Below are 17394 nucleotides of genomic sequence, written 5' to 3'. Positions count from 1 at the left end.
AGAGAGCTCCTCACCAGCTCTGTTACAAAGCCCTTCCTGTGTCATTTGTGCCCTGAAATTCAGATCACTACAGGAAGGGAGTTTGACCACAAAGGTAAATCTGCTAATGTTGAGAACATGCCGTGGGAAAGTCTGTGTTCCTCAACAGCTGAGGGACACCACCAGACTGGAGATACTCCTCCTGCTTTTTAACATGAAATAGCAGCTTCAATTTTCACATCAAAGAGGTCAAGGGTTACATACGATCGAGATCTGTGCCTGGATCTCCGGTAGTTTGGATCCGCCTGGTTTTTCTCCTTTTGTCGCCGTAGCACAGCTTCCCACTGAGGAGCTGAGTCAACCATGTCATTCTCTTGCCGTAATCTACAAGAGAAGTAGCGAGAGCTTAGTCTGAGATCTCTGATGCAGGATGCTCTGAGAAGCTATGAGGTATTTTTTTCCTCATAAAAATCCAGCTCCTGCAGTGCAATACTTCAACTTTTCATCTTGCTAAATTTTAATTAGTATTCCCAAACTACATGAAAATGCAAGAACCTGTGTCAAAGAAAACTCACTGTTTTGTTATACAGAAGCAGCAAGACAAAAATGAAACAACCCAACCCTTTAAGAACACAACTTGAATTCATCTTCCCAGCCCAAGCCAAACATGTAGGATTTTTTCCTGTTTACATATTCCAGCCCACATCACCTACAGCAAGCGTAAACCCCACATCATCATACAACGCTCTACTGCTACAACTTTTCCAAATCCTTTGTTGCAGCATGCGCCTTCCTGGGATCCAGGGAAAATCCCTTAGGGATGCCTTGCTGAGTTCCAACTCAGAGGAAGCAGTCCCTTCGCCTTGCCAAGCATGCAGGCAGATCTCCCTGGCTGTCCCAGACACATATAATCCTGCCATTGTCACCCCTTCCACACTGTCCCCTGTGGCTGCAGCCCCCATCTCTGCTTGCATGCTTCTAAACGACAATACCCCTTTTATTTCTTCTTTTTAAAAATAATTTTTAAAAAAATCCATTAATCCATTATTGGAATGTGGTACAGATTAAACCAAATGTCAGAATACTATACATTCAGCATGTTTGTTAGCAGGCTGAAGTAACTCCACCATGACACATCCAGCCAGGCCAACCAGTGTGTCAGTGTTTGGCCATTCAAAGTTCTAGAGATGTTTCACAGTATTGGGGTGTGATGAAATGTGAAAGTGGAACAAACAGATGTGCTTGGTCACAGCAGTGAATTTAAAACTCAGCAGGGATTTAGAAACAACCCTGGAAAATACCACTCCAAGAGTGGGTTCTTTGATACCACTGGCATACTATGGAAACCAGAGGAGCTTAATAAAAAACATGAAGACTGACAGGTAAAACAAACAAGCAAGCCAAAAGACATAAAAGGATTACACTAGAGACATGACAGCCTAGGAAATGCAAAACATGCTGTTGTTGTTGCTCTTCAATACATATGCAGCTTTCTCCTTGAGTTTTGAATTGTATCAGGCCAAACTGGCTACGCAGGGTGCTGCTTTTCCTTTAATCAGATCTTCTCTCACATGTGTAATGAATTTTGAACTGGATCCCCAGCTACTGTAAACAGCCACAACTCCACCAAATGGCACTGAGCATCTGAAGAAGATGGTAACATCAGGTTTTGATTTCTAAGCAAGTCTTTTGAAACCAGTAATCTGGTGACAGGGATTAAAATAAACTTCTATCTAAGGATTTAGCAGAAGAACTCACTCAACAATGAGTAATGAATTGTGATTTTCATCCTGAATAATCCAATTTGTGGAAACTGCGATCACCCCACAGAGTATAAACATGATCAACTGCCTCGCACATATGGCAGACACTTGCACAAAAGGACGACACGCAGCTGCCAGACCAGCACCGCTACCGTGAGTGGTGGGTCTGCCCACTTGCGAGTACCTCGCCCCATCTCTCCCAAACAAAAAAACCCCTAACAGGTTGAGCAGACAGCCATGCAGGAGGCATTCAGACGCTTGCCATAAAATAACCGAGCGCTACTCATCCTACTCAGGAAACCCACACAACACAGTGGAGCACAAGGTCTGTACTTTGGCACAGAGCAGATGAGATCCTGCACCTCCGTGTTTGAAACCACTCTTCCACAATGACCATGAATGACTTCTCATTAAATGAGTAAACACATAATTTCCACTCTGGTGCATTCCACTAATGGAAACCCTTGGGCCTAACATGGAATAAAACTCCAGTGACAATAGAAAAGTGTTCTTCTACACAAATAAAAGTCTCCCTGTGTTAAAGGTAAAGAAGGACAAAATTAACGAATGGAAGATTTCAAGACTTCAGATAACATAATAGCTGCCAATAACTTATGGTTTCCAACAAAAATTCAAACATTGTTCAGCATCACTTAAAGACCATTTTTAAAAGAAAATACAGCAATAAAAAACCCTATAATTCCTCAGTAGCATTACTATGAGGTGGTCACAGCAAAGAACTCCTAGTTTGTTCATGCTGGAATAAGTGCCTTAGGAGATATGCCTCTGATTAGACCACACTGATCTCATAATGCAAAGGTTTTAAGTCTTCCTTAGGTTCCTTCTTAAAACGTGCTTCACTGACTCTTTTGCCAAACAGCATACCCGCAGGAGTCCCTGTTTTCCTATGGTGTGGTCACAATCTTAGATGATACGTATACTTGGACACTAGTAGCACTCTATTCCACTTTGGACACTTTGGTTCAGTAATTTCCAAGACTGACTTCAGCACACAGATGTTATACAGGGCTAGCTTTAGTCAAGAGAACATATGTATAAGACTGAATTTATTTAGGAGGGAGAAGAAATGCTGAACTAGAATGGGAATACAGTGTGGGAATGTGATGAAAAATGAAGCATATTGATGCAGGACCAGAATCAATACCAGCAAGACTTATTTCAAAAGTCAAAAATTATGCACAATTCCTGACTCCAGCTTCTGGTTTCTCTTGACCCAAGTTAGGACATTGTGCTCTTTTAATAAATAATATAAAAACTTTCCAGTGGCCTTTTACAAGAAGCAAAAGCTGTAGTGTCCAGAGTTGCAGACACTAAGATTTAGTTTCAGTTTTTTTCTTCAGCTTGTGTAAAAGGTAATGCAAGGGAAATATATTGTAGTGTAACAGAATGGAGAAATTTCAGGGAAATAAAATCTTTTCTTGCAGTGGTCTCAGATTTGGCAGAATAGCTGCTTCCTTCTCTGCATTCCTATCAAAGAGCAATTCCGTGCTGTAGCATTGTTCTTCATCACTGATCTTCTGTATCTGTGGGGGAAAAGGTCTGAAAGAACTGATGTGAAAAGATAATTTAGTTTCCAGATTTTCTCTATTTTTCAGTCTTCTCTGTTCCGTACAATGACTTCCGCTATATATCTCACTGAAAGATGTCTTATTTACCTTCTTATGTACTTATTCAATTTATTTATTTTCCATCTACGCCTTATTTTTTTGTTTCCACACATTCCTCTTCTCATTTAGTCATGTGCTCAGCCATCTTTTATTACTTACGCTTTCTTCCTCATGTATTCTTTCTATTAAACTCAATTATTATTTGCTTGTCATTGTTAATAACAATTTTGACTTTTTTACTGTATCTACTGCTGCATGGCAAGCACAGTTGTTAGAAATACATGCATTTATCTCCAAGTACTTTGTATTTCTACTGCGCCTCCCTTCTTCTTCTTGTAACATAGAGCAGTGTTCATCACTGTTATCTATCACTTTAATTTAAGCAAAATACCAACAGTCTAAACATATAAATTAGCATGGCAGCTATAAAAACAAGCAACGTCAGCACACCCAAAGTACTGCTGCACCACAGCAGAACTGTACCAGATGGAGATATGAAGCAATAAAGCATTCATTTTGAAGCTGCAAAAAAAGGTATTATGCTCGTGTTTAATAACGTAAAAGATGACCAACATAACACAGTCTCTATATAGAATACATTATTTAGATGCAATGACCAAATCATAACAATTTGGGAGCAAAATCTTTAGCTCTTTGACACGAGAGATGATGACAATAACAACAACAGAAACTAAAACAAGCCAATCTAGGTTTCTATTTAAAGATACTTTTGACAAAAAAGTGTTGCCTTTGTACTCTAAGTCCATTACAACTTTCATTCTTTTCACTTTTTGCTCCCACAAGGCAACAAGTTGATTTATGTCTTATAAAAAAAAAATCCTTGTTACTGCCATGTGAAATAAATCCATTTGAGATTAACAGCTACCACAGTTTGGCATTGTTTTCAGGAAGACTTGATGGTAAAATGGGAAGTCATAAGACTATCTTCTCTCATCTGTTGACTCAGAGATATTTTTTCCCCATTTCAGGTTGTAAGACAGAGAGCTATGTTGCTGCCATGATAAATTCTTTTTTTTAAAAAAAAAAAAAGAAACCCAGAAAACTTGATCCCTGAAATGTCATTGAAAATATTTGAGCAGATAGTTATCATTTAGGTACAATATACAACAATGAGGGGCCCATTGGGGATGCAAAAGCTGAAGGTAGCCTTGGTTGCAGTGACATGAGATATTGGAATTCAGGACCCTGAGAGGAGTGACATGATCACAACCCTGAATTTAAACAGAGAAGACTTTGGCCTCTTCAAAGATGTCCTTGAAAAAGTCCAGTGGGATAAGACCCTGGAGGGAAAGAGGCCCAAGAAAGCTGGTTAATATTCAACAAACACGTCCTCCAAGCTCAAGAGAAGTCCATTCCACTGAGCAGGAAGTCAGGAAAAATGCCAGGAGGCCTGTGAGTGAATAAGGAACTCTTGGCCAAACTTGAACCCAAAAAGGAAGCGTACAGAGGGGAAAAGCAGGGGCAGGTAATGTGGGAAGAATACGGAGACATTGTCCAAGCATGTAGGGATGAGGTTAAGAAAGCTGAAGCTCAAATGGAATTGAATCTGGCCAGGGATGTTAAAGGCAACAAGAAGGACAGGTGACAAAAGGAAGACTAGGGCCTTCTGCTGAATGAGGCAGGGGACCTGGTGACACAGGACATGGAAAATCCTGAGGTACTGAATGCCTTCTTCATCTACTAGCAGGACCAGCCTTCAGGAATCCCAGGCTCCAGAGACCAGAGGGAAAGGCTGGAAAAAGGAAGATGTGTCCTTGGTGGAAGATGATCCGGTCAAGGAAGACTTAAGCAAACTGGGCACAGGTAAGTCCATGGGCTCTGATGTAATTTACAAGTGCTGAGGGAGCTGGCTGGTGTCATTGTAAGGCCTCAATGACCTTTTAGTGATCATGGTGATTGGCAGAAGTGCCCAAACACTGAAGGAAAGCAAATGTCACCCATGTCTTCAAGAAGTGCAAAGTCCTGTACTTGGGGAGGAACAACCCCAGGCACATGCTGGAAACCACCTAGCTGGAAAGTAGCTTTGTAGAAAAGGACCTGGGCATCCCAGTGGACACCAAGTTGAATATGACCCGCAACATGTCCTTGCTGCAAAAGGGGCTAACATTATCCTGGACTGCATTAGGCAAGGTATTGCCAGCAGGTCAGGGAAGGTGATCCCTCCCCTATACTCAGCAGTGGTAAGGTCACATCTGGAGTACTGCTTCCAGTGCTAGGCTCCCCAGTACATGACAGACACGGACATACTGGAAAGAGTCCAGCAAAGGGCCACCAATATGATGAAGGGACCAGAGCATCTCTCCTAGGAGGAAAGGCTGAGAGAGCTGGGATTGTCACCCTCGAGAAGGCCTAGGGGCATCTCATCAATGTATACACATACCTCAAGGGATGATGCAAAGAGGCCAGAGCCAGGCTCTTTCCAGTGGTACCTAGTGACAGGACCAGAGGTAATGGGCACACACTGAAACACAAGAGGTTCCTCACGAACATCAGGAAACACATTGGTTTTGGTTTTTTTGTCGGGGTGACCAAACACTGGCATAGGTTGTCCAGGGCAGTGGTGGAGTCTCCATCCTTGGAGACAGTCAAAAGCCATGTGGGAATGGTCCTGGGCAACTGGCTCTACGTGGCCCTGCTTGAGCAGAGGGTGTTGGATGAGATGACATCCAGAGGTCCCTTCCAGCCTCAACCATTGAGTCATTCTGTGATTCTGATGGATCTTCTAAGCATAATCAAGTAGAAGACTACGCTCTAGTCCACTAGTTTAATATATTTTTATCCACACAATAAATTTTGACCACAGCATTTAAAAAAGAAAAAAAAAGGCATTTCTTCTTTGACTGAAATATGTTCATCACAGATTCTTCCTCCATTTCTGTGAACATCTGCTTAGGATAAAACATTCACACGATGGAGTGAAACCTCAAAGACTGATTGACATAAGTAAAGAGTTTCTCCCTAACCTTTTTGCGGTACTTCACCTTCAGAAGTTTTCACCCACATTTCTGGTTTTCTCTGATAATTTGTTCTCGTCTGATAAATAGTTCATGGTGATCCCTTCTCATGTGAACAATGTATTCTACTCTTTTATGAGCAGAAGCAGATTCTTTTGGGCAATGTAAGTATTCAGTAATTTTATTCCAATAAAACAATACAATTTTGTGCCTGCTTGTGCCAGGGATCTGGTTATTGCACTGTGAAAAAAATTAGTATTAATCTATGCAACAGGTAAATCTTGAGTAGCAGCAGCTGCAAACCTCACTATATTGTTCCATTTAACCCTGGTAGGGCTGGCTCGCCTCTGCTAATGGGAAAGCTATTCAGTGACTATGCCCTTTCAGCTTATTATATTCCTGCTGTGGCTGCTAACAAAATCCAGAAATTCATTATGAATGCTGGTTTTCCTGCACCTGATGATAAGGAAAAAGTCTCAGACCTCCAGCTCATTTAGTGCTTGTTTAGTTTAACACTGATAATGACTTTTGATCTGGTCTGATTTCAGGTTATCACCTACGAGTAAGAGATACTGCAACATCAACATGTTTTAAGTCCCGCATTTCTGAAAATGTGAAAATATAAAAACAATCAGCACAAATTAATTTTTTTCTTTTTAATTTTAAGACTATTTTCACGAGGTGAGGAAGGGCAGGTAAAGGCCATTTTATTCTCCAGAAAATCATAAGCAGCACTTAAACCTTCTTACAATCCAATCTTTATATTGCAAGAAGCTCTTGAAAACATTCTTGTGGTCAGTCTCTGACTTCCTTCAGTTGCTTGTGGAGCTCCCTGAGCAAGAAGTTTCAGAAGAGAAAAAAAACCTGGCAAGAGTCTCCTAAGAGAAAGGGATGCAAAATACCCTCACTGAAAGCTCAACACTTCATTTGAACTTCAGACCTCACCTGGGAAACAAATCTCCCATGCACATTAGGTTATTGTTAGCCAAGTATCTCAGAAGACTGTGCTCTGATTTAGGTAAACTCCAAAGAAATCTCATGGCTCAGCTACACTTTATACCAGCCCATTTGAATGTCACAATGATTTTTTAGCATCTCTCGATCTGTTGCAAATCATGCTTAAAATACAATTATACAGCCTACTTCCACAGCACTATGTAGCACACGATTATTTCTAAGAGCTTCAAAATATCTGAAAACCATTTACCACTTGTAGTACTGCATGTGAGACAACACGATACACTACGGCAGCTTGTGCAGACAGCTTTGTAGAAAATTTGCCTTAAACAATTCCTCTTTTGTCCAGTGACAGTACTTTTACACTCTGTTTATGCAATATGAATAAATTCCATGTGCTTTTAAAAAATACATTTTCATAAATAACTCTCAAATGTTATTATCTCAAGTGCAACATAAATGTTGCAGGTTTAAAGGAATTTTTTTGCTACAATGAATGAGTTGTTATGCCAACTTTTTCTTATCAGCGACAAGAAAAACAGAATACAAAATCCAAAACTTGTTAGCATCACTTAATATAATCTGCTGTTGTCCTATTAAAACCTGACACTGTACACACTTTGTGTTTAGGCCCACACTTTACATTTTGGAAAATACAAATATTTATACCATTTAAAAATATGCATTTAAAAACAACACTGAGTTTCAGACCCAGTAAAGTATTTTGACTGTTCTCCTGAAACATTTATTTTTTACTTGAAATTTTTGAGGTATTTAAGTATATGCTGTGAATATCTTGTCAACACCATCATTCACTTTATTTGGATGAATATTGCAAGTCTTTTGTAAATGTGCCCTTTATTTGATGTTGCAGTTTACTAATGAGTTCTTCCCAAGTAACAGGAGGGTATTCATTCATGACATACACCTATGATGTATACTTGTTTTGGCAATTATCTCTCTTCTTATTAAAAAAAAAGGACCTCTAAGCTGCCTCAGGAGGACTGAACACATATAAAACATGTTATATTCCTTCTTACTGGGTCTATGTCAGAAAAGTCCATCTCCATTTGTTTGTGTTTCATGTCTCTATGTCTAAAATATATAATGGTCACCTGTTTCTCTTCTTCCGGTGCTCTCTGTTGGAATTTTCTGATTCACTGCCACTGCTGGTGTTACAGCGAGACCTTGATCTGGAGAGGAGAAAAACAACATCTCATGATGAATTTATATACTACCATCTTGTAAGAAGTACTGAAGTTCTAACCAAGGAATGAAAAACACTGCAGGGACATTACTAGGAAAATGAGAATTAAAATACTCTAGAGGGCTTGTCCACACTTGAAAGTCATATTATCCTTTTCTCATTAATTGATTTGGAAAAACTGCTTTGAATGCAGCACACCCAGAGTGCAGTGTCATGTGAGTGCCGTTTTCCTTTTGAATCATTGCACTGCATTTTTGTTTGTTTGATTTATTTTATCTCTCAGTGTTCTTTGTGTATGTGCCACAGTGAAATGTTTCTTTGAGGTGTGAAACGGTTTCTCTCTAAACTGTATACATTCTGGCTCTTTTCATACTGCATGCTGTGGGACATCCAACAGAAACAACATGGTAATTCTGGTTTTGCAGGTAAAACAAAATGCTCACCAGATCTGTCTTTTTCTATTCACGTCAACTTCCATATGGCTTCTAGTAAGTTCATATTATTTTTTGCAGGTGTCAGGCAGTATGGAAGAAACAACACTAACAGTGTGATTCTGCTAATCTTTACAAATACAGAAAGGCTGAAGGGCACAGATTGGCAGGTGTGTATATCAGCACAGCCTTGGGATGACGTGAGGCATGGCTACAAAGATGGCACATCGTGAGGAAAAAGAAATAAAGCAGTTTCTTTAATATCACCTCTGACGGCAAAGCTTCACATGGTAAGGCTCTGATTAACTATGACTGAAAAAGACTGGTGGAATAGGCTGATGTTGAACTTCAAGAAGAAAATGCCTACCTACAGGCAAACTTCTCTCAGTAGAGAGAAGTGCTTAGCCACTACTATCTGAGACCCAAATCTGTGATTGTCACTGATCAATGTTTTGGAGCACACACACCAACTGTCAGGGCTCTGGTCCTAGAAACCAGGACTCTTGTTACTGTACCATTGGGCTAGGTTCTAAAAAATGGCACTCTGATCAAAACCTGGTTTGGACCATTCTTTTAGTGTGATAATGGTCTCTGAATGCCTCTAAAGAAAGATGCATTTCTCTGCAGCACTGATGGCCCAGCTGATTTAATGGGGAAAGTTGACCAATATTAACATGAGCTGCCCTAGAAGCATTTAGGGTATCAGGAGTTAGACTCAGTGATCATTTTTCTGCAATGGAAACCAGATATGTTCTTCTGAGGTCTCTGGTCATGAAATGGGAGATATAAGGGGATGACTCCTGATGCTGCTGGCAGAGACACATACTTTCGTGTGCCTCCTGGCTTTCCTTTTTCTCTTTGATGAGCCTCTTTCACAAGATAATAGATTTGTTAAACTACACCTCAAACAAGCTGAGCAGTGAATGCCATTCACTAGGTGTAGGTAACACCTAAGGAGAAGCATTTAATGACAAGGTTTAAGGCTACTGAGAAGCACCTGCTCACTGAATATTCTAACAGCTTAGGGAGAAGAGTCCAAACAGGAAGAGAGCAGACAAGAGAGGCTTCCTAGGGAACAGAATAGCTGCAGCATGGACCTGCTTTGAGTGTCCCGTCTGGTCAGGGACACATCACCCTACCCTCTGTCTCTGAAACTGGGACACTGTTATAGATGTCCTCTGACACAGCTGAGAGTTTCACAAATTTGCCCATAATACCAGTGCATTATGGGTGGTTTTATCAAACTGCTATGTCATTAAATGCCTTAGAGTCTATAGACTCACGTCTCCCCCACTCTCCCAAACAAGGAAATCATTAACTCAAATAGCTCCCATTAAAACGGAAAAGTTTTAGAATAATAGGACAACCAAAGCCTAGGAAAATCAGTTCAACCCAGCTTGTCTACAGGGAATCAGCTTGGAAAGCTGAAATTTCCCCAGTGGAGAAACAGAAATCTCTTCCCATCCCCAAATTTCATGGCTCATAATTTAGAGCCATTGAGAGACTCAGGACAGCCAGTTTCCCAGATAAAAATACACATTTTAGTGTGAGGCTGAAAGTGGGGATAAGAAAGATATATGTTACTACAGAAAAATGTAACCCTGAAGGAAGATTAAAAGATGGTGTCCTAGACATTGGCTCAAGCACACTCAAAGATCTTAGAGCAATAAATGCTCCAGAACTGAAGCAGGCTTTACGTGCTGAAAAGAATACCCTTGTTTCCCCAAAATCTTATCAGATGTATAGTAAATATTCCACTGATCTTGAATCTCCACATTACTAAGTCATCCAAGCAACACTGTTCTTCCACACTTCCATTGGAGTGACTCTGTTCTTTTACATTTCTCAGCACTTAAGTATTTTCTTTCTCTGATTTAAGCATTTATCCCATAAGGTACTAAGGCAGCAAAAATCACACTATAGGAGAAGTGCAAGACAAAACATCCTATTTGCTCAAATTCAAAATAAGACTTTCTTTAGCTTTTCAGGAATGGGAATCTGATCCACCTTTTGGATATTGCACATCAAATCACCCTGTCAGGAAAGCACTTGCAGGCAGACAGCAGGGCTGCTGGGCTGTCAGCTGAGTGCCAGCTGCTCATGCTGGCTGTCAGAAAATTATCTTTCACTGAATATTGAACATCAGTTTTTATCGAACTGAATAAAATGCCAAAAACTGAAACAAAGATGGTTTCCTAAGTCGGGTGCAAGAACACATGAGGTAACTTTGATCTCTGACAATTCCAAAGCACCCTTCATCCTTTTCTCATGTTTTCTTGGTCATGAAATATATTTGATATTTTGCAGGTGGTATCTATATGGTCTGATACAAGAAGCAAGATAGAAGGCACAGCCAGTTTGGTAAGAGAGACAGAACAAATACAGGCCAGGAAGGAGCTTATGGGGGCGGGCAGTGGGGTGGGTTGTAGGATTTGGTATTTCAGATAAACAGTTGACAGAGAAGGCTCATATTCTGATGCAGTCATATTCTGATTAAAATGAGAGAAAAGTAGCAAAACTGTGAGGCAGTGGAGAAGATCTGTTCCAATATACAATAACAAACCTGTACATTTGTAATGTAATACAGCAGGCACAGCCTTCAGGAAGACCTTTTGAGCACCGGTGTTTTCCACCTGTGATGCCTAATTAAATCCTCTGGTTTATGTGCCGGACATCCACCATGGGACTGAGACTGGGAGCTTGTAATAGTAACATTGTTCAGAAAAACAATCTGTCATCTTATAATAGGTGCAAAGTATGTTAGCACTTTCCCTGACTTCCTGCGATTGTCCCTGAGATGTATCTCTGCCAAAGCTGCTTTCCTGCGCTGCGGCAGTGAATCAGATCTGGGCGTGCCTCCTCTCCTTTGCAAGCTTCAAGAGGCTCTGGCATCAAAATGCACTGCACTGTCTCCTTTTTCCAGCGGACAGGGCAGGAGCGCAGGAGCAGGGAGAAGCACAGCACAGTCACCGTGGCAGATGCACTCAACCCCCCCAGCCAAACCAGCAGCAGTTTGGTCCAGGCTCCCGAGGAGGTGAAGGCCTGAGCTGCAACCACATCAAGAGCTCCTTTTAGGAAACCCACAAGGAAGCAGAACGGCAACTGAACACCAATAGGTTGTGGGTGCAGATAGTCTCGTGCATACCTTTCCCACTGTATGCGATTTGACTACGAGTCGACCACTTTATTCTATAAATATGACAGCCTGGGTGAGCCTACTTTGAGCTCTCTCTGCTAAATAAGCTGACTGCATGGCAATGGTTTTATTGCTCACAGATCAGTGCATGAAACTAATTGAAGTTTCATATCAATCATTTAGCTCAGGTGAATGCACACTAAATATAATGAGTCATCTAAAAGTATAAGGTTGTGTGATTTTTAATATACTCTCTGCTTCATGTTACTTAGTAAGTTGGATTTGCTAAAACCTTAAGCTGTAAAGTTCTGCTCATATTTACCAAAAGCAACCACAAACTACACTGAATACCTGCAAGATAAGGTCTAGTTCACACTTTGCTGGGAAGAACAAAATTGACTGGGAAAAAAATGACAACTTCAAGGCTAACGTGAAGACACTACAGACATCTGCAGAACGGGGCCTATTTTGCACTTTGCTGAGAAAGAAAGGATTTATTCAGACAAAACAGCATCTGCAAGGCTATGGACTATAAACAATATCTACAGCTAAACAAAACAAAGGAACATGTGAGATCAGTGAAAAAGATCCATTGAGAAGCAAGAAGACCCCAAAGGGAAATATTGCTATTGGACTGAATCATGGTATGAATGGTCTGTAAAGATATAAAAGTCTATGGTTTTCTGTGCTTGGGTTGGACCTCTGCACAGGTACCCAGCTTGAGGCAGTCCTACTGCTATTCTACTCCATTAATTTTTAAAATTTATTTTTTTATGAGAATTTTGTTTCCTGAAAGTTTGCTCTGCATACGGTTATCAGGCTTCACCTGAAAGTTTGCCTCTGGAGCTCTAAAATACAGACTCCGGAGTGAACGGTTATCAGGGAGGGAAGACGCCTGAAAGTTTGCTTTGTGAACAGGTACCGGCTCCTGGAGAGAAGGTCAGCAGCATTTGGCTTGGCATATTTCCCCCATGCACTAAATAATAGAGTGAACCTGCCACCAAACTCTTTTAAGTTGCACTTCTCTTTGAGAAATATAAACTTTCTGCAGTAAGCAGAATCCTAAATAACTCCCCCACGACAGTCACGGCAGGGAGATGTGGCACTAGAGAACTCCAGACACAAAAATCTGTTAAAAGCTGGAGTTGTTGATGGACACACCTGAACTCAGAGGAGCAACTTATTTGGAAATGTAACAACTAGTCAAGACTGGGGGCGGGGAGGGGGGAAGAAAAAAAAAATAAGCTTAAGAAAAAAATAAGCAAAAAATGTGCAAGGAAGTAAGACGACGGTAAGAAGCTGCGTATGCCTCTGCACCTACGTTTTGCAGGAGAATTCATCCCAAATGATAGTATACTTGCTTTCAAGACAGATTAATTACAAGTGGACTAGGAGGCTGGAGAACTCAAAACCGATCTGCAGATGCAAAATCAAAATCCTAAAACTTCTGCAATTGACTTTCAAGTTGCAGACAAGCCTTTAGTAAACTTCCACAAACTGCTTCTAGCACGGTGCAGTAACGACATGGAAGGCAGCTTTTAGGAATCTGTGCTGGGATAAGGTTATGCTACAGAGCATTTTAGCAAAAGTAAGACAGGAAAGAAAAAAATTGAATGGGCAGAACACAATAAGCCTTTTAAACATTTAAGAAGACGAGGAAGAAGGAAGGAAAGGAGAGGATGCAGGGAACTAAAATATGATCAGTACTTTTGCTATCATTTCATGGCTGCTATAGATTATACATACCTTCTCCTGTGCTTTAGATCTGAATCTTCGCCACTGTTTTGATTTTTCCTGTGACATTAAGAAAGTTTCAATGAAATACCATTAAGAGGTCACTTAACACAAAACCAAAATAAAATTCCCATATTAAAAAGCAAACAACCAAAACAAAACAAACAAAAACCAACAAAACAACCAAACCAAAACAAACAACCCCCCCGCCTACACTTTATAAAGCGTTTTTTTCCAATATGATTTAAGGCAGAGAAAAAAATGACATGTGCTGGTTTAAACTTTTCAGGACACCTCTGCAATAAGTTGTGAAGGCATTATCCCATTCCAGCTCTCATTGCAAACCCCTGACTGGCAAGGTTAAGCATGGTATCCTAGCCTTTAGATTTTCCTACTGTTTCCAGCACAGCAAAGCCTGATGTTTTCCTCTTAATTCACGTTAAGAATGCATGAACAACACAGCTATTGTTATTAACTGGTTTTAAAAGGAAAGACCATGAATAAAATCAAGATTCAGGAAGACATAATTAGGTTAGAATCTACCTACTATTGTTAGTCATCGCAGTGTCACATATGAGATAAGACTTTTAAAAATATTTTGTTGGTATGGTGGCCAAAAAGTAAACTTGCTATTGGCATGACGACCTGTCCATCAAGTAGATCAGCCAAATGCAAATCCCAGACAATAAATACTTTGCATCTTAAAAAATTTCCTACTGCACAGTGCACAAACACTGTTCTTTTCTTGGTACAAGACAGTTTTGCACTGCACATCTCTATTCCCTTGTTTTTTCAGAGCCCAACAAGTCCTTCTGACAACTAAGCTAGCAACAAATCAGAAAACACATTCAGGAAAAACATTGCTGTTAACTATTACAAGAGCTCTAGCCAACAGGATAAATTGACATAACTGTACCAACTTAGAGAGAGCTCCAGTGAGTTACTCTAACCCAGGCACAAGGTCACTAAGCATATGCCTTGGGTGAGTTTCTTCACTCCTATTCTAGACAACTAATGGCAGACAAAAGGTCTACAGCAGCTCAGGAACCTAGAATCATAGAATGTCCTGAGTTGGAAGGGACCCACAAGGGTCATCGAGTCCAACTCCTGTCTCTGCTTATGACAGCCCCACAGTTCACACCATGTGTCTGAGGGCTTTGTCTGACAAATAAAAAAGCTCCACATTTCCTCACAGATACAGCTGTGTCTTCAGAGATTCCTTTGCAAATGCTGACTTTGAACACCAAACGAGTAATCACTTCAGAGATGTCAGAAGGAGACATTACTCCAAAGTGTTGGCTTGTAAGGCAGTCCTAGAAGACTATGATGAATATGGCACAGTAGCTATTCTTGTCTACATTTCACAGCAGATCACAGCACCAGGACAACTTAGAGACGAAAGCAGCTTCTCAGCAGGACGAATCACCCTAGGTAACATGTAGTCTCTCAAAACTGTACCACTTCAGAACTTTCCCTGTAATTCGCATTTTGGACATACTCCAGGACACACAGCACAGAATCTCCATCCATTTAATTTAACACATCTAAGTTACTCAATTCATCATGTACCCATTAAAAACACATTAAGTATCTCATATTTGTATTTTTGCTCACATTCTCTAATGTAGAGTAATTCACACATGGGACTGTTGAAGGCAGCTTTATGGGTCATTTGTTTAATCTTCATTGCACTTAAGGCAAAACAATGTACTAAAACCAAAATATTGCTCTGTATTAGAAGCTCACTCTCAAGCAAGCAACATGCATGAGTCCTTTCCTTCACAAGCGAAAAATAGCTGCAGCAACTGAAAGGATCTTGCACATACCAGTAATGCAATTTCTCATATTTTTAACACCATTTTCCTAACACACAGAACAGCACACAAGCAAAAAGCCTAACCAAAGTTTCCTTTCCAAAAGCAGATCTGGTATTCTTGCTCAGGTTTTTTTGGACTAACAGCTGGGCCCTGGAGTGTCCCTTTGCTGAGGACCCCGTCATGTTTCCAAGAGCCCTTACTGAACAGAGCATGAATGACCTCAAGCTTCCTACTGTGAGAAACGAACAGTAATTAACCCCAGGGCTCTTACCTCCTCCGGACTGGCTGCCCGGACTCATTCTCACTGCCGCCTGATGGATTCCGTCGCCGAGAGTAAGGAAACTTCGGTGATTTATTGCGGTCACTGGGAGAATTATACAGCCCACTAGGGTTAAAAAGGAAGAGCAATCAGTCAGCTTTAAAACTTCCATGAGAGTTAGGCCAGGTAAGATTCAGCCTACAAAAATAAGGAGACACACACTTACATACATATTCAGCTGGGCATGTATGTATGTGTGCATGCTACATAAATACGGATGGTACTGTTACCCAGCAATAAATATTTTACACTGAAGCCTGAAAATGTACGAAAGACCTCTTAGCATTGCCAAGCCAACAACTCTGCCACTCTCCACAGACAGCTTTCACTCTCGCTATCCTAAAAATTCTGTTCCATTACTAAACCTTATCATCCCTTTTCCAGGTCTTTGACAAATATACCCAATAGTAGAGGTATATGAACAGATCTCTGTGGAAAGCCACCGGTGACTCTCCTTCACTGACCACTTCCTCCTACACCTAGTTTCCTAATATTTAACTGATTATTTATCCATGACAGGACCTATATTCTTACATGCAATACAGATTTATTGTGACCCTGTTAATACATTCATATATCAATATCCTTCAGCCTATTGCTATGGCATGATATTTACCATTGCACAATAGCTAGGACATCATGCGTCGCCTTACCTCTGTGGGCCACCTTCCTCCCATGGTGCGCTTGTTTTACTTCTTTGGGTTTCTGGACTGTTTTCATTTTTCATCTTTTTAAAGCTAAATAAAAGTACATATATATATTTGTATTTATATTTAAATCCATAGCGTACAAATCACATTTTCTCTCCCCCTAACCTCTTAAAAAATTACTTTTAAAGGCATATAGTCATTACAGAGACACACTTTGGCATATAGCTATTTGCCTGCTATGTGAAAGAGGGCAAACAGCTGCTGTGTTGAAGAATCTCTCCCTGAAAGAGCAACTGGAAGGAAAAAAAACCAAGACTTGAAAATCAGCTCTACAAGCTCAGTTATGGCTGCACTGAGTCAGAAAAAGATCAGTCTTGTCTCAGAATAAATAAGAACAGACACTTAGGCAAAAAATCTAACAATAGGGCAAATATACAATATGCTCTCACAGTCTACCACAACATGCAGTTAACAGATTATTGAACTGGAGGCTTTATCTGCTTTTTATTCTACATAGCTCTTGAGGGAACCTTCTTCCATGATTTATTTAAACACCTCTTGAACATTTTTGAGTTTTTGGCATAAATAGTGCCCGGTAGCAGTATGCTCCAGTATTTAACTATGGCAGAAACAATTATTTCATTTTGTTTCAAAACTTCCACCTGGTTGAAAACTTCCATCCTTTGTTCCTCACTAGTTCTGTGCATATAGAAAGAAAAAAAGCTCTATGAATAGTGGTTCCATGACCACAAACTCCAACCCTTTTTTATTTAATGCATTTTTAACAGCTGTCTTATG

General features: G+C 40.4%; 1 protein-coding gene across 1 annotated transcript in view; it reads right to left on the bottom strand.

Annotated features, from left to right (window-relative positions):
• The window catches only part of EPB41L4A (erythrocyte membrane protein band 4.1 like 4A), a 135855-nt gene that overhangs the window by 14109 nt on the left and 104352 nt on the right, over nucleotides 1-17394 (bottom strand). Inside the window, exons 14-18 of the mRNA XM_065655949.1 lie at nucleotides 16600-16683; nucleotides 15899-16012; nucleotides 13823-13870; nucleotides 8418-8495; nucleotides 244-363 (exon numbers count right to left, since the gene is read on the bottom strand). Of these exons, the coding sequence (XP_065512021.1) occupies nucleotides 244-363; nucleotides 8418-8495; nucleotides 13823-13870; nucleotides 15899-16012; nucleotides 16600-16683 (444 nt within the window). The remainder of the gene's footprint in view (nucleotides 1-243; nucleotides 364-8417; nucleotides 8496-13822; nucleotides 13871-15898; nucleotides 16013-16599; nucleotides 16684-17394) is intronic.

This window comes from Caloenas nicobarica, chromosome Z, assembly GCF_036013445.1.
Source record: "Caloenas nicobarica isolate bCalNic1 chromosome Z, bCalNic1.hap1, whole genome shotgun sequence".
NCBI classification, from domain to species: Eukaryota; Metazoa; Chordata; class Aves; order Columbiformes; family Columbidae; genus Caloenas; species Caloenas nicobarica.
Note: the sequence above shows the minus strand (reverse complement) of the source record. Positions and strands in the feature narration are given on the sequence as shown.